Source organism: Apodemus sylvaticus, chromosome 11 (genome assembly GCF_947179515.1).
Source record: "Apodemus sylvaticus chromosome 11, mApoSyl1.1, whole genome shotgun sequence".
Classification (NCBI taxonomy): domain Eukaryota; kingdom Metazoa; phylum Chordata; class Mammalia; order Rodentia; family Muridae; genus Apodemus; species Apodemus sylvaticus.
Genome location: NC_067482.1, coordinates 78164340 through 78178573, shown reverse-complemented (window position 1 = coordinate 78178573; position 14234 = coordinate 78164340). Strand labels below are relative to the sequence as shown.

Genomic DNA, 14234 nt, shown 5'->3' with positions numbered 1-14234 from the left:
ACAGGAAGACTAACAGACTCAACTAACTGGACCCTCAGGCTCCCACAGACTGACCCACTAACCTAAGAGTACATACATACATACATATATACAGTAACCTAAGAGTACATACATACATACATACATATATACAGTAACCTAAGAGTACATACATACATACATATAAACAGTAACCTAAGAGTACATACATGCATATATACAGTAACCTAAGAGTACATACATACATACATATATACACTAACCTAAGAGTAAATATATACATAGGCTGGATCTAGTCATCTGCGTCCCTCTCCCACCACCCATGGCACATATCTAACAGAAGTGTAGCTTGGTCTCCATGAGGGTCCCCCAACAACTGGGGTGGGGGCTATCCCTGACTTTGTTGCCTGCCTATAGATCCTGTTTCCCTAACTGGGCTGCTTTGTCTGGCCTCAGTGGGAGTGGACATGCCTAGTCCTGTAGTAATTTGATGTGCCAGGGTAGGTTGGTACCAGGGGGGGCTCCCCTTCTCAGAGGAAAAGAAGAGGATGATGGGATGTGGAGAGGAGCTACATGAGGGGAATGAGAGGAGGGGGCTGCTATCTGGGTGAAAAGCAAGGCATGGGGGAGAGGGAAAGGGGAGGGGGAAGACAGGGAAAGAGGGAAGGGGGAGGGGGAGAGGAGAAGACAGGGAAAGAGAGAAGGGAGAGGGGGAGAGGGAGGGGGAAGACAGGGAAAGAGGGAAGGGTGAGGGGGAGAGGAGAAGACAGGGAAAGAGGGAAGGGGGAGGGAGAGGGAGAGGGGGAGAGGAAAAGGGGAGGGGGAAGACAGGGAAAGAGGGAAGGGGAGGGAGAGGGAGAGGGGGAGAGGAAAAGGGGAGGGGGAAGACAGGGAAAGAGGGAAGGGGAGGGGGAAAGGGGAGAGGGAAGACAGGGAAAGCGGGAAGAAGGAGGGGGAGGGGGAGAGGGAAAGGGGAGGGGGGGAAGACAGGGAAAGAGGGAAGAGGGAGGGGGAGGGGGAGAGGGGAGGGAGGAGACGGGAAAAGAGGGAAGAGGGAGGGGGAGGGAAAGGGGTCACTACTAAGTTGAATGGATCAGAAACATGTGGCCAAGAGCGGTCCACCTGAAGGACAGGCTGATGGAGCAGAAGCATCCAGGAAGACATCAGATTGGCAAGTGATAGGCATTTATATGGGTTTTAACAGGTGAAGAGATTAGCATACTCAGAACCTGCCCAGCACAATGACTACAGCTTAGTAAAAAAAATGTATCTCTGATCTACAGAGTTCCAAGACAGCTAGAGCTACACAGAGGAACCTTCCTCTTCCCCTCAACTCCCCCAAAAAGAATCTATCCAGTTCACTACAAATTCCTCAAAGTCCCCAAACCAGGGTATGCAACTATGAATTTCTGAAGGCCATATTACAGAAAGAAATGTAGACACAACTGGGACATGACGGCTCAGGCTTGTAATGCCAGCACTCAAGGCTGAAACAAGGTGTTCTTGAGTTCTGGGCCAGCCTAAGCTACAGTATCACAAACAAACAGGCAAACAAGCTATAAAGAAAGGTAGTTAGGCACACACTGGGCGTTATAGTGCCTAACTTTATTCCAGCACTTGAAAGGCAGGGACAGGTCAGATCGGTCTGTATAGTGAATTGCAATAGCAGAGCTATACTGAGACCCTGACTCAAAAGAAAAAAAAAAAAAAAAAAACCAAGATGGCAACACAAAGAGTAAAATGTAGAGAATAAAATGTAAAGAATAGTGAAGATGTAAGAGAAGATGTTGTGGGCAAATCGGGGCCTCTATATGCAAGAATTACTGCTGAACTCTCAACAGAGACTTTCCAAGGAAAACAATATAACAGAGGCAGCCCCTAGCAGACAATCCTGCCTTTCCAGCCCTGGCCCTTCTCCTTTCCCAGGCAGCAGGAGGCACAATACAACAGAACAATGTTCAATAGAACAATGAAAGAAAAGGAGACAGCCCTTACCTGCTGGGGGTGCTCAGGCTCCCCTGCTGCTTGCTGTGAGTGGAACCAAGAGCTGGCAATCTGAAGGTCCAAGAGGGCCCGTGCTGGCTCCAAATGGACAACACTCGGCCCACCGAGTAGGGCAGAGAACAGAAGACCTTATCTGCTATAGAGGCTGGAGCCCTTAACCCTTTTAGGCCCTGTGTAAACTGGGTCAAGAAGAGCCTCTGCATGATAGGCATAGAACTGTTGAAGTTCCGTCTTTTTGTCCAGATTCGGTAACATCCGGGTGAACAAAGTGCTAGAAGTGTGTGAAGGCCAAGGTCAGAGCAGTCTGCTCTGGTCTCAACTATGGCAGTGCCTCCGTAATCTCCGAGAGGAGCCTGAGTGTGTGTCTGACTACTGAGGCCAGTGTCTTCCCTGAATGTGTCCATCCCAGGGCAACCATGGGACAAGAAAAAAGAGAAGGTCCACTTGGGAGATGGAGCTGCGCACGGGGAGGCCTCTGTTAAGGCAAGCCTTGATGGAGCACAGTGCTCAGGAAAAGTCCTGGAGGACTCAGCCATGCAACCGGATGCTGATTTCACATGAAAGGAAAATGGAACGTTTTCAATACCAAACAGCAGTGACGGCATCTTGTTGCTCAAATCTATGAAGCTCATCTTAACAGCTTCAAGAGAATAAAGTGCCAAGGGCCTACTGTTAGACCCCCTATTCCATCCAGTAGCTGCCAAATATGGGTCCAGCTGCATTGCATTGTGTGAAAATCCATCTAGGAGCTTTTTATATCTGAGGCGCTTGTAGTTTTTAGCCAATGGAACAAGGGAAGAGGAATATCGCCGATATCTGAGTTTCTGGGGCTTTGTTGCTAGAGTCAGTTTGGAGGCAAGGACAGACAGCTTGTTGAGTAAGGCTGATTCTTTGGTAGGCTTCCTACAACTCAGGCTCCTCAAGGAATGGCACAGAGTAGCCTTCGGCTTTGGTATGTGGCTACACAAGCTCTCGCTACTAGCTACAGTTTCGGGTTCCAATGGCTTGGCAGGCACAGTACATGGGCTGAGAAGTCTGTGTGCTTTTGTGGGGATTGGGTTGGAGAAAATCTTTTCACAATCAGAATTTCTCACTTTATTTATTTTTCTCCGCACAGTGACTGGCTCCTGACAGGAAATTCTCTTACAGGTTCGATGAGGCTGCTTCTTTACAGGAAGCAATCTTTGCTGATATGACAGAGTCACGAAGGCACCGTGTATTCGGTCACCTCCAGCAAAGCTGGGGTCATGTTCTTTCCAGGAGGCACCAGGAAGGCAAGTACCTGTGCATAACTCAATGTCTTTCTTTAATGAATGACATAAACTTTCTTCTTTGGGGGATTTCAACCTCTGGAGCTGTCTGTTTTTTTTGTCCTTGGATGGCTTTCTTAGGGTGACTGCTCCCATCATGATGGACTCATCTTGGTCAGCCACTGGTTGCTTCTTGTTTTGCATCTCATCTGAAAACATCTTTGATGATGTATGTTGTTCCAACAGTGCATATGTGCCCTTTTGAAGTGTGCGCTCGTCTTTGGGCAAGGCACAGTCCACAGTTCCCTGGTTTTGTGGGACTTCAGTAACATTTTGCAATCTCTGGCATTTCAAGTGGGTCTGAGAATTACCATCATGACCTTCTCTGGTGATGGTCTCTTCAGATGCTTCCCCAACAGGTATGTGACCCAGTAGTTCCTTCTGATGTTCTTTAGTTTCTTCTTTATTCATTTTAATTGCTATTTCCATTGTCATAGACAAATGTTTATCAATAGAATTCTTACGAGAGCGACAAGTTTTGCAAACATTTTTGTCCACACTGATGCATGTGCTATCTTCTTCACTAGGGTTACTTAAATCCATTGGTATTCCTTCTTTCATGTCAGACAGAACTGTGCAATCCTTGACATTTTCACAAAGCATTTCACCATCTTTGGGTTTGAAGTGATGTTTCCTGTTAGGCCTTTCATCATGAGCATCAGCTGGTGAATGTTCCTGAGAAGACAGACAAGAATGCACCACCCTGGTAGAGTCTTGGCACCCAGGAGACACTGCGTCTTTTAAGGATAATCCAAAGGTTCTTTTCTTGCCAAACTCAGAATTTGCTTCAAGTCTCTGTTCTTCTATCACAGATCCTCCTTGACGCTGATGCTCACAATGAATATAATTTAAAGATACACTTCCTCTATCCAGGGCTCGTATTTTTGGTTCATGATCTACAACAGATTTTACTTCATGATCAACGGCAGAGTCTGGACATTCTTCCATTTCATAGTCTTTTAGAGATCTGCATACTTTTTCTTCACGTGATTTTTGTATTTCAGGAGAGTCTACTGAAGCTACAGCAGTTGGGAGTTCTGAGTGCCAAGCAGGTGTACCTTTAAATACAACATTCAGTTCTCGAAGAGACGAGCTATTTCTTAAAGCCTCGTGGCATGCCAGTGTATCTTGACTTGTACCATGACCAGATAGACTGTGTGATTCTGTATCCAGCACTCCCTCTGTAGGTTCATCTGTGCAGTCTGGACATATAGCATCTAGCATACTGTGTGTGAACTCTTCAGAACCAGGAACATTTTCAAAGGCTCTTTTGGGATCTTTTATCTTTAAACTACTACAAGACTGAGGGACTTTACTGCCTGAACTGACTATCAGATCCTTTGGCTTGTGGCTTAGCTCAGGGAAGGTCTCTCGGTAGTCACCACTGCCGTCTTCCCTGGCTGGCTCACCTTCACATCTGCATCTGTCTAGACTATTTTGGTTACTCTGGCAGTCAGAGACTTCATCTGCTTTCTGGTGAAGACTTTCAGCTGCTTGGTACATGGTCTTAAAATGAGATGAAGGAACACTCAGAGACTGGTCCACTAAGGTTTCAGGACTTGGAATGTGTGCAGACTGCTTTAGTTCTTGTGTGTCATAAGCAGAGATGCTGTGTTTATAAGTTTCAGTGTCTCTGTGTTGATCTGGTTTCTTTCTAACTAGTCCTTCGTCACTGGTTTCCGCATGAGTAGCTGCGTTCAGAAAACCACTATGTGACACAGCTGCTGCCATTGCACTTCTGCCCGTGCCTCCCAGGACGCTGCTCTGCACCTCTCTCCCAGCAGGTTCACTCTCCAAGAGGGTGCTATTTTCTACAAAACCTTCCGGTCTTTGGAAGCAGTGATTGCCATACTGAGCTGCATTTCCACATTCTACTTTACAGTTGTGGACTTTCAGAATATCTCTTCTAGGTTCACAGGCATCGAAAGCAGAACACATGCTCTTTTCAGATGCATCTTGTGTTATGCAGTGACAGCTGAAGATATCCTGAGATGGGACACTTTGACATTCAGTGACAAAGGAAGAGCCAGCTGCTCCCCTCACACTTGAGGATAACGTGGAATGTACACCAGTGACTTCCTTTTGCCCTTCTGAGCTTGTTTTGATGTTGAAGGTTTGTACGAATGAAGAGGCACCACAGGCTTTGTCACCTTGTGGGGACATGGCTTCTGTTTTTGACTCAGCAGGAATGGTTTGAGTATCAGGGGTAACATTTACTCCATTCTCCAGACAATGATGGCTCTCTTGAATATCTCTGCATGTTGCTGAAGGCATTTCTCTGTTTCTACAGGGTAGAGAGTCAGTTGTCACATGGTCTTGAGAACTAAGGGACACTTGTAGATGTGGAACACATTCATGCTCTATTTTGTGTGCTCGGTCAGGGGAGCATACACACATCTCACTGGTGATGTTGGGGTCACTGAAATGTGAGACGCTGTCACATGAGGTCTGAACAGGTTTTTCTGGAGATGATAATTTTGCAGTACCTTTCTTGGGTTTTGATATTTCATTATGTTCAGAACTTACTGGATCTTCTGGCATCAAACTCTGAAGGGGCTTTCTTTCAGACAGAAAATTGCTGCATAATGCCTTATTTAGCAGAGAGTCACCCAGATTTCTCTGGATGCAGACTACAGACTTAGCATCTTTACTGGAAATCTTCCCATTTAATGCACTGGACTTTACAGTAGTTTGTTCAGGATCTTCAATATGCACCTTAAATAAGGAAAAGCTGCTTTCCTCAAAGTGTTTCTCAGGATGGGTCATAGCAACAACAGTTTTTCTATGGTCCTCAGAGTTTATCAAATCACCATGAAGGTCTAAAGTAATTTTCACATCATTTTTTTTAAACATAATTTCTGTGGCTTCAGTAAAAGAGTTAAGCATAGAACCACATCTGTCTGTACAGGGACAACTAGCTTGAGTGTGACAGCTGCTATGGTTACTGGATTCCATAGTCATTTCTTCTCCACAAGTGAAGTCCTTGCTTTGATCAACCTTGTGCATTTTTTCAGCAGAAGCCTTTATCAATCGACTGCTTTCAAAACCACAGTTTTCTAACGATTTTGGACCAGACAAATATGGTGTGAGAAATAACATTTTAGAATTTTCTTCTGAGGGTTTTATAGTATCTCCGCTTCCTGTAGTGAGAGAACTGTCATGTGCAGAGCTGTGCTTTTCCTGGCAGTGGCTGGAACTCTGCGGGTGATTGTCATCTTCTTTACAGACAGGGTGTGAGTCACAAGACTCTTCCTTCCGCTTGCTCATTCTGGAAACAGCACAGTTCCCTGGTAATGACACACAAAGGCCACATTAGTAATCCTCCACAGTATTTTTCTTTAAGAGTTGCTTTTGTTAATTCAGAGTCCACAAAGATTACAGGTACACTCTGGGAGGCAGAGGCAGGCAGATTTCTGAGTTCAAGGCCAGCCTGGTCTACAGACTCAGTTCCAGGACTGCCAGGGCTACACAGAGAAACCCTGTCTCAAAAAAAAAAAAAAAAAAAAAAAAAAAAAATCCCAAATCCCAAAAACAAAGCAAAACAAAAAAAAAAAAAAAAAAAAAAAGGTTACAGGTAGCGTGGAAAGTAAAGCTCTGGTTCCCCAAAGCTCACTGCTGGTCATGCTCCTGTCTGCGCACTGCTCCCAGCTGACAGATACTGACTCCCAGTGCCACCCAATGTCCTCCATCACTGTCCCTCTAGTTCCTATGGCTTTCATACCTTGTCTCTCTTCTGTGGGTTCTGGCAGAGCTCCAGTTGTATTATGTACATTTCCTTTTACAAAAGAGAACCAAACACAAATCAGTATATAATTTAAAAAATAAAAATAAGAAGCTGCTCTATCTGAATGAATTTCATCATACATCCAATGAACAATGACAGAAAGACTAACCTGGGAAGACAATCAGAAAGCTCAGTATGGCATACTAGTAGTTTTGTGTTTCTTTGCAAACTATGATAAAGAGCCAAAGAAGCAACCAATTTTGAAAAAAATATAAACCACCTTTCATTATGTTATTTGGCATTCAGATGATACTAGATAATTGAGTAACAAGTAAAAATTGAGCCTGACTCAAGTCTTAAGTTGCTGGGCTTTGTTGTTGTTGTTTTGTTTTTTGTTCATTTGAAATGTTTATTTATTTTATGTGAGTACTGTTAGGATTCTGTCTAAGCTCCACCCCACAGTTACCTGGCACAGCCAGGTAGGCCTGGCCCATTATAAAACGGGATGCCTGTCCCCTCCCCTCCCTCTCCCCTGTTTCCTGCTTAATTCTCTCTCCCCCTTGCCCTCTTGGGCTCTTCTCTCTCCCCCTCCCCTTCCTCCTTCTCTCCACATGGTCATGGTCGGCCTCTACTTCTCTACTCTCTCCTTCTCTTGGCCTTTCTTTGCCTCTACTACCCTCTTAACCCCCATCCCCATGCCCTGAATAAACTCTATTCCATACTCTACTGTCCCTCCTGGGGAAGGGATGCCTCAGCATGGGCACACCTTCCCCCACACCTCACCACACCATTTAGAAGATACCTTAATAGCTCTCTATCTTTTTATAATCACAAGTACACTGTCGTTCTCTTCAGACATCCCAGAGGAGTGCATCAGATCCCATTACAGGGTTGTGAGCCACCATGTAGTTGCTGGGAATTGAACTCAGGACCTCTGGAAGAGCAGTCAGCGCTCTTAACCTCTGAGCCATCTCTCCAGCCCAAGATAGACAGATAGATAGATAGATAGACTGATTGATTTATGTATATAGTGTTCTATTTCATGTATATCTGCAGGCCAGAGGATGGCACCAGATTTCATTATAAATGGTTGTGAGTCACCATATGGTTACTGGGAATATCAGTATCAAGACCTCTGGAAGAGCAGTCAGCACTCTTAACCTCTGAGCCATCTTTCCAGTCCAAGATAGATTTATGTATGTATGTATGTATGTATGTATGTATGTATGTATGTATGTATATGTACAGTGTTCTATATGCATGTATACCTGCATGCCAGAAGATAGCACCAGATCTCATTACAGATGGTTATGAGCCACCATATGGTTGATGGGAATTGAACTCAGGTCCTTTGGAAGAGTAGCCAGGGCTCTTAAACTCTGTGCCATCTTTCCAGCTCATGCTACTAATTTAAAACACTACTAGGAGGCCCTGGTGATGTCAGTTTGCAATAGCAGCTTCTCAGGGGCTGAGGCAGGATGGCAAGATCTACGACTGTCAGAGCTACAAAGTGTGTCCCAGGTCAACCCAGGCAACTCAAAATAAAGCTGAGAAGGTTAAGAAGAAAGTTGAGTGACAGAGCACTGGCGTCAATCCTAGCTAGGGTAAAACTAGTCCATCTACCTACTGATCACAATAAACTGTTATTACAACAGTTCTTATTATTTGATGATCATCGTATTACCTGAAATTAGATATAAATAAAACAGCTCTTTGTAAAGGAATAGTTAAAGCTGGTACTGTGACTCAGTGGTAGAGTCCATGCCTAGCATTAGAAAAGCCACAGGTTCAATCCCTAGCACTGCCAGAAACAAGTCAGGAAACACAACAACAACAGCAACAACAAAACCAGTTATGTGTAGAACTTTGTATATAAATATGAGATTAACTTGCAAGTGAAATGGTCCTGAACCCAATGAGTTGCAACAACTGCCCTTCTGTAAGCTGTGCTGATCGCTGTGAGGCTGAGTAACAGGAACATGCAAGCTCAGTTTACTCCATCACTTCTGAGTTAGGATGAACACGGCCATTAGGAAACTCACAAAGCAAGCAAACAACAACAACCAGCCCACCTTTCAGTGTGCAATGCAGAGTGTGTGAAGGAATTTTACTTCAGACACACCTATGATGCCAGCAGGAGGGAAACAGAACAGGAGCCCCAACCCTTGTTCAGAGGCAGCCAGAACTCTGAACCCCTCAACTCTATGGTACTAATTTTCCTGAGCCTCAAGTTCTTCTGTAGAAAGCATGGTAAGTGCACTTATCTCAATGCTATAGAGGATTAAATAACATGCAAACACTGCCTGGAACAGTACTTGCAGTATTTTCTCTTTGATTCTTAAATATAAGATTCTACATATAAGAATAGTTAAAATGATAACATTCAGAATAGCATTTAAAAATATTTAGAATATGGGTTGCAGGTATAATTCAGTGATAGGAAGCTTGCCTGGCAGGTATAAAGCTAGCAATACGTGGGGTGGGGGGAACCTAATGAGTTTCTTTTTTTTTTTTCTTTTCCCCCCAAGACAGGGTTTCTCTGTGTAGCCCTGGCCGCCCTGGAACTCACTCTGTAGACAAGGCTGGCCTCGAACTCAGAAATCCACCTGCCTCTGCTTCTATTGTGCTAGGATTAAATGCATGCACCACCACTGCCCCGGCCTAATGAGTTTCTTATCTGGAGTACTAGCAATTGAACCCAGCAACACACACATGCTTAGGCACACGCTCTGCGGCTGAACTACACTCCCCGACCTAGGACATGGAGAAGTAGTAAACACTGGATAAATGTACACTGGATGTCAACAGTTTACGTAAATATGAATTACTAAAAAAAGTCATCTCCAATTCTCTACACAGTATTTAGCATTGTGAAATAAGCTGCTTTTCATGTCATCCCAAATAATGATCCGTCTGTGAATTTCTCAGCATGAACACTGGGTGTGACAGTACAGACCCACAATTCTAGCATTTGAAAAGTAGAGACAAGCTCGTTCTGCCATCTTGAACTTTATATATAAGAGATTAACTTGCAAGTGAAATGGTCCTAATCCCATTGAGTTGCAACAACCTTCTGTAAGCCCGGGCAGTGGAGGCCTGCCGGGCACAGGCCTTCTGAAAGCAAGTCCGTCTGGAAGGCTGTGGTGCTGGGCCACTTTTGCTGGCTACAAGCGAGGTGTCCTGAAACCAAGACAGCACACGGCTCTTCTTAAAATTGAAGGTCTTTATGCCCGAGATGAAACTGAGTTGTAAGATGTATGCTTATGTGTATAAAGCAAAAAGCCATACAGTGACTCCTGGAGACAAACCAAACAAAGCCAGAGTGATCTGGGTAAAAGTAACCCAGGCCCACAGAAACAGTGGCATGGTTCGTGCCAAATTCCGAAGCAACCTTCCTGCAAAGGCCATTGGACCCAGAATCCGTGTGATGCTGTACCCGTCCTGGATTTAAACTAATGGAGAGTAAATAAATAAAAGTATATTTGTGCTCTTTGAAAAAAAAAAAAAAGGAAAGAAAAGTAGAGGCAAGGTGTTCAAAGTCAGCCCTGACCAGTACTCAGAAAGCAGAGGCAGGAGGACCTCTGTGAGTTTAAGGCCAGCTTGTTCTACAGACATGTTCAAAGCAAGCCCAGGCTACACAGAACCAGTTTCAACAAATAAAAGCCCCCCAAATGAGCAGACAAGGAGAGTACTGGTCTGAATGTGTCTGGACAGGACAGACCCCCTTGTGAAACAGCCCCATAGCTACTTTGGTCTTACCCCTCTGAAGCCACTTCTAAGCCTCTCCGGCTGTTATGTTTTTATTCTGAAGTGTTTTTGAACACTGCTTAGCCAAGAGCATGTCTCTGAGAGGCAATGGAAACTTTGGGACACTTGATCCGGAGGAGAGTCTACACAGACACTTCCAGGAAAGCCAGGACTATATAGTAAGACCCTGACAAGGGGTGAAGGGTGTTAGGGGGTGGGAAAACAGAAAGTCCTGAAAGGAAGATGTTGATGTATTGATGCACGGATCTCTGAGTTCGAGGCCAGTCTGGTCTACAGAGTTGAGTTAGTTCCAGGACAAGCCAGGGGTATACAGAGAAATCCTGTCTTGAAAAACAAACAAAACAAAAAGATAAATATTAAAGGTCAGGCATGGTGATACACATCTTTAATTCTAGAACTCTGGTGGCAAAGTCAGACAGATCTCTGAGTTCTAGGCCAGCCTGGTCTATAGATCAAATTCCGAGGCAGCCAGGATGGCCCAGAGAAACCCTGTCTCAAAGACAACAAAGAACCTGTGCCTGCAGAATGATTGATTCCGAGTTCAGTACTATGGAAAGATTGGAAAGCCACGGGTGCTAACTTTGGGCTAGCTTTAGCCCCCAGAGACCACACACATACTGCTTGCCAAATGCCAGATCATGATCTGATCTCAAGACCAGAAGATCAAAGTGGAAGACCACAGGCTATGCAACGCCAGGACTCAGCCTCCACCTTAGCCTCAGCCCTCCCTGTGCAGTCAGGTCACACTTGGCCTCCTTGGAACACCTTCCAGCCCAGCCTCTGTCCTTGACCCTTCTCTTCTGTTTCTTTCTCCACTCACCCTTCCTCAACTGGGCGACAACAAGCGAAACATGGTAAAGAAAACTAAGAGAGCTGGGGAATGGTGGGCCACACATGTGATCCTAGCACTCCCAAAACAGAGGCAGGGTGTATGAGTTTGAGGCCAATCTGGTCTATAGACCAAGTTTCAAGACAGCCACAGCTACACAGAGAAAACTGATCTCAAGCAATCAAGCAAACACTATTCTCACTAAGAGTGTATTCTGGCAGCTATCCAAAAGAAGACAACTAAACCTTTTCATAATAAACCCCAAATTGGGGCCTGGAAACATGGTTTAGTAATTAAGAATGCTTTACTGTTCTTGCAATAGGCCCTGTTTGGGGACCCACTACCTCATACTGTCACTCACAACTGCCTTTAACTAGGTCCACCAGGTCTGACCCCTCCTCTGGCCGCCACTGGCTCCTGCACATGTGGACACACATGCTTAGGCAAGCTCACGCATGCACATAAACAACAAGCAAATCATAAAAAACGAAAACAGAACAAAAGCCTTCCCACGGATAATGCCCATCTTTGAATCCAAGCATTTAAGGGCAGAGGCGGTGGGCATGAGTTCCAGGTCAGCCAGGACTAAGTGAGATCTTGTCTCGATAAAAGCAAAACCCAACAACAAAAGAAGTACCATACCTCTGTTCGTTCGTGGATCTCCAGGGAGGTCTGCACACATAGGTCCTTTGCTGGATTGTCTCAGGAGGATATCCTGCAGCAAGAAAACCCCACAGTCAACAGAAGACACAGAGGTATGTGAGCCCAGAGGTATAATAACACCAGTTATTATTTCAGAGATCAGTGTAAGGCCAGGATTGTTGCCAACAGTCACAGGAATTGAGAACTGAAGAAAAGCTCAAATTTAGGTTAATAAATAAAAAGGATTACTTCTCTGGAATTTGAGCTTGAAGCAGATGCAAACAGAGCACCTAAGTGGGACTAAAACAGCAGTGTTCCTCCTGCCTCAGCTTCTTGAGTGGTGGGGCTGAAGGTGTGTATCAGCATGCAGCTCCTGTAAGTGCCTTCTGAAATCAAGAGATGAGTTAGATGGACAGGAGCACTTAGTAGCAGCTTGAGCCAGTGCAGGACCGAAGTTTCTCTGTGCTCAGGCATGCAGCTCAGAGCTGCCTACAGCCCCCTCTAGTTCCCTTCACAACTTTAGAGAGGGGTTGTTGAGAACAAGAAAAGGAAAAGGAGGAGCTAGCTGGATCTCAAGAACAGAAACTGCTGGAGAATTTTTAGATACCTGCAAATCAATGAGAAAATTGGGAAGTTAATGACTGAGTTTGTGACTTTTAATGCCAGCACCACAGAGGCAGGTCAAGTCCAGGCTGGTCCACATAAGAAGTTCCTGGCCATCAAGTCAAACTTTGTATTAAAAAAAACAAACAAAACAAACAAACAAACAAACAAAAAAAAAACCCCAAAAAAAACCTCCTAAACTGAGGCTTAATTTCAGTTTTGAACTTTTGTCCTGCCTTTTCAGTTTTATGTAAGTCACAAATTACTTCAAAATAAAAGTCCTAAAAGATTTTTTTTTTAAATTTAAAATGTGTGTGTGTACACACAACACACAAAATTTATTGGCCTACATGCAGTACCCTTGTAGGCCAGAAGAGGGCCACAGCTGCCATGTGGTTGCTGAGGCTTGAACTAGGAGCCTCTGGAAAAACAAGTACTCCCAACCACTGAACCATGTTTTCGGCCCCGGTTTTTGTTCATGCTTTTAATTCATTTATTTTTCTGTGTATGTTTTACCTGTATGTGTGCCTGGTATCTGCAGGGGTCAGAAGAGGGTGTCAGATTCCCTAGAGTTACAATTACAGATAAATAAACCCAGAGCTGCCAATCAAACCCAGATCTTCAGCAAGAGCAAGTGCTTTTAACCTCTGAACCAACTCTAGCCTCTCAAAAACAGAACCAATCAAAAAAGGGTAAGAAAGCATGCTCCTGGGTGTGGCTCTTGCAGAAGACTCACAGACTTAAGAGCCAGCCTCTAGGCTACTGAGTCGGACAAAGATAGTATAGGGCTGGGGGCACAGCGCAACTGGTATGGTGCCTAATGAACTGGACAGAGCCCTGGATTCAACTGCCAACATTCTAATGAAAGAGAAGTTTTATCTCTAGATGGATCTCCCATTTCCCTACACCTTTGTATGTAGAGGAGAAAAAAAAACTCGGTAATTTTAAAGGAATTTTCCTGTCTCTCAATTCAGAAAACCTTCAGCTTAAGTGAGTCACCAATGGTAAGTCAGAGAAAACTCTTACAACCCATCAACATGCTTTAGATGCAGCCCTGTCTGCTTTAGACAAGCAACTGGGGAGCAATAGTGCCCTGCAGACCCAAGAACAGCCTATCCATATCAACTTCTTTAAAATGCTTGTTTCCATCACGTGTACACACCCGTGTGCATGCATAGGTATCTATCTGTAAGTACAGCGGGAGGCTAGGCGTTCACATTGGATGTTGTTCCTCAGAGCCATCTGCATCCTCAGCCTCATTTTGTATGTGACTGTGGGGAGGGCATGTGCCTCTGCACATGTGGAAGCAGAGAACAATTTTATGAAATTGATTCTCTCCTTCCATCTTTACTTGAGTCCTTAGGATCAAGCTCAG

The 14234-nt window shown here is 44.7% G+C and overlaps 1 protein-coding gene and 1 pseudogene across 4 annotated transcripts in view; one reads left to right on the top strand and one right to left on the bottom strand.

Moving 5' to 3' along the window:
* The window catches only part of Prr14l (proline rich 14 like), a 63461-nt gene that overhangs the window by 30834 nt on the left and 18393 nt on the right, over positions 1-14234 (bottom strand). For all 4 annotated transcript variants that reach the window (XR_007980300.1, XR_007980299.1, XM_052199576.1 and 1 more), the window contains 3 exons: positions 12257-12329; positions 7015-7068; positions 1975-6580 (listed from right to left, as the gene is read on the bottom strand). Coding sequence is in view for 2 of the 4 variants with exons in the window: in XM_052199576.1 (XP_052055536.1) it covers positions 1975-6580; positions 7015-7068; positions 12257-12329 (4733 nt within the window). In the remaining 2 variants the exon portion in view is untranslated. The remainder of the gene's footprint in view (positions 1-1974; positions 6581-7014; positions 7069-12256; positions 12330-14234) is intronic.
* On the top strand, positions 9222-10468 carry LOC127696224 (60S ribosomal protein L35a-like; annotated as a pseudogene).